The following is an 8816-nucleotide window of genomic DNA, read 5'->3' as shown; positions in this document are numbered from 1 at the left end:
GCCCGGCTGGTCATGTGAGGCTGCGACGCCCGCCCGCCTCTTTCCCTCCCTGGGCCGAGGCGGGACGCCGCCTCTTCTCCCCCCCCTCCCCCCCTGGTGCTGGGAGCGGGCGGTGGCGTAGAGCAAGCGCAAGATTCCTCGGGCAGCCAATGGTCTGGCCACACGAGGCCCCCGGGCTGGAGTCTGGAATTCCCTCCTCTTGCGGTCCGGGTTGGCCGTGTCCATCTCGTCCCTTCACGTCTTCGCCGTCGGATTGCGCTCGGACGTCCGATCCCACGCTACTCCCGGGTAGACCGGCAGCTGGAGCAGGGCGTGGGTGGTGGTGGGGGGAGAGGAAATTCCAGTATTTATTTTAGGGAAACTTGCTGATCAAAGTGGATAACGCTGGAAGACTATCCCCACATCTGCAGCTTCGTTCTTCCCTTCTCCTTTCTGTCGGTTCTCACTTTGGATTACTTTGGAAACTTTGCTTCGGGTGGGAAGTTGAATTGCAACGACCTTGCTTCCCCCCCCCCTTTTCCTGCGAGCTCCCTTTTCGCATGGATTTTTGTCCCCTTCTGGGTATTGTGTTAGCGCTGGCTGCCTCCAAGCCTGGAGTTTCTAGGAGGGGCCTCTGTTGTGGAGTGTTTTTGTTTCTATGGAGAAACGCAATGAGCTGTTCTGCTCATGACGGGGAAATCCGCCTTCAGTTTTCTATATGCGTGGAAAGGAGTCCTTGATACATGTCTGCCAAGAAACAAAACCAACAAAAGAAAAGGTATTCTTAAACTGTCATTGTTATGCTCTACGCAGTGATTAGTGAGATCCTGGGCAGCTGCAGGCTTCCACAAGAATTCAAGAGTTTTGTGTTTGGCACAGTGTTGGTAACACTTTTAAGTAGATACATATGGTAGCAGTTCCTGGTTCAAATGACAGTGCATCTCCCCCCCCTCCCCCAAGCCCTATCAAGTACTTATCCACTTAGTAAAGTTGAAAAGTAGAGAAAAGCGTGGTTGAAAGTAACATTTTTGGAGAAAGCATAGTAGAATAGGGAAGTTTCTTTTCCTCTCCCAAAGAAGAAGAGTTGGTTTTTATATGCCGACTTTCTCTACCACTGAAGGCAGAATCAAATGGCTTACAATCACCTTCCCTTCTCCTCCCCACAACAGACACCCTGTGAGGGAGGTGAGGCTGAGAGAGCATGACTTGCCCAAGGTCACCCAGCTGGCTTTGTGTGTAGGAGTGGGGAAACGAATCCAGTTCACTGGATTAGCCTCCACTGCTCATGTGGAGGAGTGGGGAATCAAACCCGGTTCTCCAGATCAGACTCCACTGCTCCAAATTACTGCTCTTTAACCATTACACCACGCTGGCTCTCAAAAGAAGTTAAGTGCAATCAGATAATAGATGCAGTTATTGTTAGTTGAACTTTTGCAATTTGTTTCTTAAGCAGGCAAGATCTGACCCCTATTCACACCCTATAGCTTATGTTGTGGGAAGAAACGCAAAATAGTTTTTAAAATGGCAACTCCCTGACTACTCTGGAGCCTCCTCCTTTAGAGTTCAGCACTCCAACGCCCAAAATAACAAGCTGCTGCATATTTATGGATACTGATACTGATCTGTCTTGCTCCTGATGTAAAAGAGTTTTGATTGGAGAAAATAGCTATGGTTGCAACTCACAATGTTTGCTTGTATTTTGGAATTAATGTAGTAGTAGGATGGTAAATATGACCTATAGATAGGGGCATTATTGAAACTTAACTTGCGTCTTAATTTTTCTCCTTTCTGTATTTATAACAGCAGGGGGTGATTTAGTCAGGTTTGAAATTGCAAGATAATGAATATCTAAACCAAGAGCCAGAATTTTTACTGGGGCTCATGCTTGTTCTGTCAGTAATCGTAAGTGTAACTAATTGTTACTTACCAAAGACAAAAATTAAAAATAGTAGTAAATGGCTACCCACAAAAGTACAGCTTTCTCATTCTGCACTTGATTGTACCCCTACAATGACTTAAGGATTAACTATTTCTCTTCTGGAGTTCCAGTACAAGCAGTTCTGTTTAGGTTGAATTGTTCCTAGTTACAGCCTATTTCAATATTTTACGAAGAAACTGCTGTCTGTTCTCTTTCTAAGGAAACACAGAAATATTTGTATATGAAAAAGACACAATTCATTATTAATGGATAGTTCTGGAGCTTCACTGTACCTTTATTTTGCTCCATCAGGATGCTTAAATCTGATTTTGTAATAACACGAAATTATCAACATGGAACTGTAAACACCACTCAGCTGTTGACCAGTAATAAAGTGGTAATCTGATCATTGCTGTAGTAGTCAAAAAGGGCAAGAGTCCAGTAGCACCTTAAAGACTAACAAAAATATTTTCTGGTAGGGTATGAGCTTTCGTGAGCCACAGCTCACTTCTGTAGTAAATGATTTTTCAGCTAGGTAGTGGTTTTTTTCCCTTGGTAGTGGTTTTTTTCCTTTTAAAGTCAAGATTTCAGATGTTAACAGTCAAACATAGGTAAATTCAGAACAGATAAAAGATAGATGACGTTCTTATACCTTAGGAGCTGATGATTGGCTTTGTGGTGTTTAGAGAATAAGCTTGCAAAGCACACTTGGTAAAACCAATTTAAATTAGCTCCTAATGACCACTGTTACCATTTCCAGGCCTCTCTGATGCCTCATGTCTCCCAAGGAAACTTTGCTACAGCTGAAGAGGAACGTTATTCTGAGTGTAAAAGCATGTGTAAATAACTGTAAATTAAATAAATAAAAAGTTATAGGACTTTGTGTCTGTACTAAGGAACAAACCAGATACAATAATTCTGAGGGAACATTTGGCACTCCTAATTAGCTTTTGGGTGCTCCTGTGGGCAAAGACATCAAAACATGTACGTAGGAATGGCTTGTCCACATAATTTTCCTGGGATCAGTTTCATTAGCAGGGTACTGAACTCTTGAGTCTGTAGTCGCATTCTTGTTGAACTGTTGTGGGAATTGTTCCATAGTCCAAGTAATCCCTGAATGATTGCTTAGCTGGCTTCTAATAACTTGCCAAAATATGTCCTTCCATAGTTTCAGGCGTATTATCCAAACCAAGTTTTGATGGGATCACTAAGCTGGTTTGGAGGACTTACTGTTAGTGAGTGGCTAGCTTCGAAATCATTCAGGATTGACAGGCTATTTCAGATATGATTTGCAGTGTGTGAGGTGGTTGAACTTGCCCGTGTGGGCGTGGTGTCTAATGTTGTTGCTTGTGTGTAATGGGTGGGAGCTTACAAGGTGCATGCATCAAAGTGAACATTTGCTTCTTCCCACGTTGGATTATTTGCATACATTTTCCTTAGGGCAGTCTCCAGATTAAAGAGAGTTTAGTCCATTAATGATATGAATGTTAGTGTCTTGATTAAACTTACATTCATATAAATAACCCCCCCCCAAAAAAAAAGCGGATACGCTTTAGTGCCTGGTGTCTCCTGTGTGTGAGAGAATACCTCTTTTAAGATGGTGCCTGTTAGCCATGCAATAAATTGTACCCCCCCCCCCAATTTTTAAAATCTGCTATCCAGGTATATTAAGATAATCTTTTAAATTAAAATATTTTAATTAAACCAGCCAATTGATTGATTAAATTTTACAACCCTTGTTTTCCTTACTTTGTAAGTTTTTCAACATGAACTGTGAGGTGTTTTTTTTTAAGTAGGCTGTTGAAGTTAGCTGCGTTGTCTTAGGTATCCAATAGCACTGTAGCCAATAAAGTGTAGCCAGATGGCTAAGGAGATACATTGCTAAAATATTTTGACTTAATTTGAAAAACCAAGTGTAAGCTATTATCTTTGTTTGTAGTATGAAAAATATAAAATATTGAGACTTTGCCATGTTTAAAAATGTTGCTTTCCTATCTGGGTGGGGGGGAAAACCCCAAGTAATAAGCTTAGTACGTGTTGATACACCCCTTGAGGATGCCCTCCTGACTAGTTTGCTTACTTGACTAAGTGGTCATCACCAAGGTGATAGTGAGCCCTACACTGAAAATGGCTTGGCAAAACAGCTAATTATGCCGAAGGGGGGTGGAGTAAATGCTCTGAATGTATCATTGTAGAAGCCCATAGATCAGTACTTAACAAGTTGCTAATTGGACTGATTTTGTTACGTTGGCAAGCACAACCTTCTGTGTCAGCAAGATCGCTAGCAGTTGCCGGCTGCAGCTTGCCTAAGGTTTTCCTCTACATGTAGCAAACAAAGTACAGTAAAGCAAGCAACTTTGGCCAAGTCTTCATTGTTGCTTACTGATAGGTTTTTCTTTTAATTCTTGCGACAGGATTATGACCACAAGCCTGCATTGCCCTGTGCTGTTCAGGGCGGGGCTACGAATCACATGTTTTATGGAAGCAGTATGCAAAAAAGCTCTCTGGTGTTCTGAATTCCATAAGTATCTTTGCTCCCATTGCTTTTCAAATTCAAGAGCTTGGTAGCCAGTAAGTCTCCATATGGAAACTCCATCTGATTTTCTCTGTTTGATTCTGTATGGTGGTTGTCCTGTAACACTCTTACTGGTTCTACACTTCATAGGTATTTTGGCTGCAATGTAGGCATAGTTAAATATACTGAAATTATACACCGCCCACGAGTAAACACACAACAGTGGCCATTATGTTTAACACAGATCCCAAGTCTAGTTTCGTTTCCAGTGAACAGCACTGTTAAATATGACAGCATTGTGTATTATCATACATATTCTATCTGATTCCCCCCCTTGAATAATAGTACTTACTGATCAAAAGGATATTACAGAGCTTGAGAAGGTGCAGAAAAGAGCAACCAAAATGATTAGGAGACTAGAGCAACTGCCCTATGGAGAGCGGTTAAGACGTTTAGGGCTGTTAAGCTTGGAAAGAAGGTGGCTAAGGGGAGATAGAGGTCTATAAAATTATGCATAGTTTGGAGAGAGTGGACAGGGAGAGGTTTTTCTCCCTCTCCCATAATACTAGAATGAGGGGTCATCTGTTGAAGCTGGAGGGTGACAGATTCAAAACACATAAACGGAAGTATTTTTTCACACAATGCATAGTTACATTCTGGAACTCCCTGCCCCATGATGTGGTGATGGCTGCCAACTTGGAGGGCTTTAAGAGGGGAGTGGACATATTCATGGAGGAAAGGGGTATTCATGGCTATTAGTTAAAATGGATACTAGTCATGCTGCATACCTATTCTCTCTAGTATCAGAGGATCATGCCTATTATATTAGGTGCTGTGGAACACAGGCAGGATGGTGCTGCTGCAGTCGTCTTGTTTGTGGGCTTCCTAGAGGCACCTGGTTGGCCACTGTGTGAACAGACTGCTGGACTTGATGGGCCTTGGTCTGATCCAGCAGGGCCTTTCTTATGTTCTTAATGTTACCATGTTTACAGATTTTCCCCCCTTTGTGCTCATTTTGTTTTTGTTTGTTTTATAGAAATGAGCCGTCAGACTGCTACAGCACTTCCTACGGGTACCTCCAAGTGTACACCATCCCAGAGGGTACCTGCGTTGACTGGCACCACCGCATCCAACAATGACTTGGCTAGCCTCTTCGAGTGTCCTGTGTGCTTTGACTATGTACTGCCACCCATTCTGCAGTGCCAAAGTGGCCACCTTGTTTGTAGCAACTGTCGTCCCAAGCTCACGTGCTGTCCAACATGCCGAGGCCCGTTGGGCTCTATTCGTAACTTGGCTATGGAAAAAGTTGCCAACTCTGTACTGTTTCCTTGTAAATACGCCTCCTCCGGCTGCGAGATAACTTTGCCCCACACCGAGAAAGCAGACCATGAAGAGCTTTGTGAATTTAGGCCTTATTCATGTCCGTGCCCCGGTGCTTCTTGTAAGTGGCAAGGATCTCTGGATGCTGTCATGCCCCATCTCATGCACCAGCACAAGTCAATCACAACGCTACAGGGAGAAGATATTGTTTTCCTTGCTACAGACATTAACCTTCCTGGTGCAGTTGACTGGGTTATGATGCAGTCGTGTTTTGGCTTTCACTTCATGTTGGTATTGGAGAAACAGGAGAAGTACGATGGCCACCAGCAGTTCTTTGCAATTGTACAGCTGATAGGAACGCGGAAGCAAGCCGAAAATTTTGCTTACCGGCTAGAGCTGAACGGTCATCGGCGGCGATTGACTTGGGAAGCGACGCCTCGATCGATTCACGAAGGGATCGCGACGGCCATCATGAACAGTGACTGTCTAGTCTTTGATACCAGCATTGCGCAGCTGTTTGCAGAGAACGGCAACTTAGGCATCAATGTGACGATTTCGATGTGCTGAGCCGCCATCCAGTGTTTTGAGGCCAGTGTCTGGGGGAGGGGGCGCAACCCCCCACCACCATTGCATTCAGTTTCATAGAACTCAAGGTAAACATCTTTTGGCTGCCAGATGTGAACAGTTGAGTAGGGAGTGGTTGGCACATACGAAAGTAAATTAATGGAAAGGCTGTGGAAAGTACAGGAAACAGTTGCATGTAATAACACTAATATATTTAAAAGTTAAGTCAGCAGTAAACCACTGAAATATATATATATGTGTGTATATATATATATATATATATATATATATATATTATACCCAAAATGGGAATCTTTTTGTATTAAAAATTGATTCTACGGAAAAGTGTTGTAAAATAATTCTAAACTTGTTTGTAGATTGATTGTACGTTTTGAAAAGGAAAGCCGTTTTGTGTTTCATTTGTGTTCTTTTTCCCCTTTGACTGACAAGCCATGCAAGGCGGTCTAGTGTCTGGCCGTTATTTCTCCCTCCTCCTCCTCCCCCCCAGCTGACTCCCCTCCCAAGTCACTACATAGTATTGCTGCTGTTCTTGTGTACATTTTTGTGTATTTTTTATTAACTTCTAGTTTTTCATTAAATAAATGACTTTCTTTTCTGTAATTCAGGTTCCCCCCCTTTTTTTGTACCTTTTGAAATTAATTGCAGGTGTCACCTTCTGCTATGCATAATTGATTATGGTCAAGTGTATACTTCTGTATATTTGGTAACCCCTTTTTTGTGCAATACCGCCATTGGTTATAGTACAGATTAGTCCTATGGACCTGTTTGGAACTTCTGCCCGAATAACTGTGCAGGATTGCAGCCCTTTCCAGTTAGTCAATTTGATGATATTGTCATTCATTTGACTATTTTGTGAACATGATGATCTCTGAAGGAAATTCTATTGGACAAATTGTTTAAAAAAACACCAAATAAAACCTTTTAAATTGTAGCTGCCATTGTATTTAAGTTCAAACATAACTGCAGATCTTGTTTTGTTTTGGGACATTCTAATTTCAAGGAAGTGAAAGTTCAGGCACATTTTCAAAGAAATTTAAAGACACTTAGACATTTAAAGTCATTCTTGTATTTATTGGTTGTGCAGTACAAGAAGGCATTGTCTATACAGTATTTGTAAACTATGAAGACAGACCATTTGTTTAAAAGAAGCAGTTGAAATAAGCTGTGTTTGGTCTTTTTTAAAATTCTGTCATTAAAAGAATTCCTGGCAAACTAAAAACTTAGTTTTTTTTATTCTCTTTTTTTTGCCTTAATACAAAGAGTATACAAAGGAGTATTGCTTAGGATTTCTTAGAATAGAATCAAAGTTGGCAGTAACCACCAGGGTCATCTAGTCCAACCCCCTGCACAATGCAGGAAACCACAACTACCTCCCCCACACACACCCTCAATGACCCCTACTCCATGCCCAGAAGATGGCCAAGATGCCCTCACTCTCATGATCTGCCTCAGGTCATAGAATCAGCGTTGCTGACAGATGGCCATTTAGCTTCTGCTTAAAAACCTCTGGGGAAGGAGAGCTTACCACCTCCTGAGGAAGCCTGTTCCACTGAGGAACTGCTCTGTCTTATCCCTCTGCCTGTTGGATGGTACCTGTTCTTGCACATGTGGGATAGTGTCAGGGCCTAGACAAACTTCCTTTGCCGCTGGCAGGAGGCCACTGTCTTTTTGGTCATTACTGGTAGAGATTTTGGGGGATCAATATGCTGGGTAGTCTAGAATTTAGAGATATGTTCTTACCAATACGAACCTAGATAGATTAAAAGTCTGGCTCAGCGTTAGGCAACTTCAGGTGCTTGTCTGTAAGCTGCTGCAGGCATGGGTGGGATTCAGTTTACTGGAATGACCAGGCACTGCAGCTCACCTGGCATGATGCCAGAGTGGTATGGGGAAAAGATTACATTCTTTGAGGAACCCTTCCACAAGTCTTTGCCTGCAGGCTGGATCGTGTCTTTATTTATTATTAATCTGCTGTTAAATTGCACTTTGCTATATATAAACAGCTTGTTATAATACTGAATTCAGTAGATCAGAATTGTCCTGGAAAGGGCACGGTCTATGCTGCTAACCTCTTTTCTATTAAAAACAGGCAAGGAATCGCCAGCGGTGTCCATGTAAGTAATTGTGGAATAGACTTCTGTTTTTCATAAGGCAATAACGTCCGTACAGTTTAGACATTACATTCTCTCAAATGGTTTGATACATCGCTTTTTGCCTTATTCGATTTCAGAGCTTAGTCTAAAGATTTCACCTCCTTCCCCCCGCCTCTCCCTAAACAGAGGGTGCAAAGTAGAGTGTATATTTTTAGATGCTCCTTGAATACATGCAGTTGAAGGGTGCATGCCTAGAGAAGTCTTGGCAGCATGGTTATTCAGTAACTTGACTTCACAACCATGTCAGGTGCTGGATTTGATGCCAGCGGTATGTTTAACAGTACCAGGGGATTACACACTGCAGGCACTTAGTCTGGCTTTGGTACTAGGCAGTAAAACAGATGGT

The 8816-nt window shown here is 42.4% G+C and overlaps 1 protein-coding gene across 1 annotated transcript; it reads left to right on the top strand.

Annotated features, from left to right (window-relative positions):
* The first annotated feature begins 515 nt into the window (after positions 1-515).
* On the top strand, positions 516-6391 carry SIAH1 (siah E3 ubiquitin protein ligase 1). The gene is made up of 2 exons (XM_056862683.1): positions 516-757; positions 5449-6391. Exons 1-2 carry the CDS (start codon positions 667-669, stop codon positions 6297-6299), a joined length of 942 nt encoding a protein of 313 aa, XP_056718661.1. The 5' UTR covers positions 516-666; the 3' UTR covers positions 6300-6391.
* The last annotated feature ends 2425 nt before the right edge of the window (positions 6392-8816 follow it).

The sequence above is a fragment of the Euleptes europaea genome, chromosome 17, assembly GCF_029931775.1.
Source record: "Euleptes europaea isolate rEulEur1 chromosome 17, rEulEur1.hap1, whole genome shotgun sequence".
In the NCBI taxonomy this organism is placed as follows: Eukaryota; Metazoa; Chordata; class Lepidosauria; order Squamata; family Sphaerodactylidae; genus Euleptes; species Euleptes europaea.
Note: the sequence above shows the minus strand (reverse complement) of the source record. Positions and strands in the feature narration are given on the sequence as shown.

What these genes read in the sequence shown, in the direction of transcription:
- SIAH1 (XM_056862683.1), top strand. Translation starts at nt 667, where the DNA reads ATGACGGGGAAATCCGCCTTCAGTTTTCTATATGCGTGGAAAGGAGTC. An exon ending in CAAAACCAACAAAAGAAAAG is followed by an intron (nt 758 to 5,448) that starts GTATTCTTAAAC and finishes TTTGTTTTATAG; the next exon opens with AAATGAGCCGTCAGACTGCT.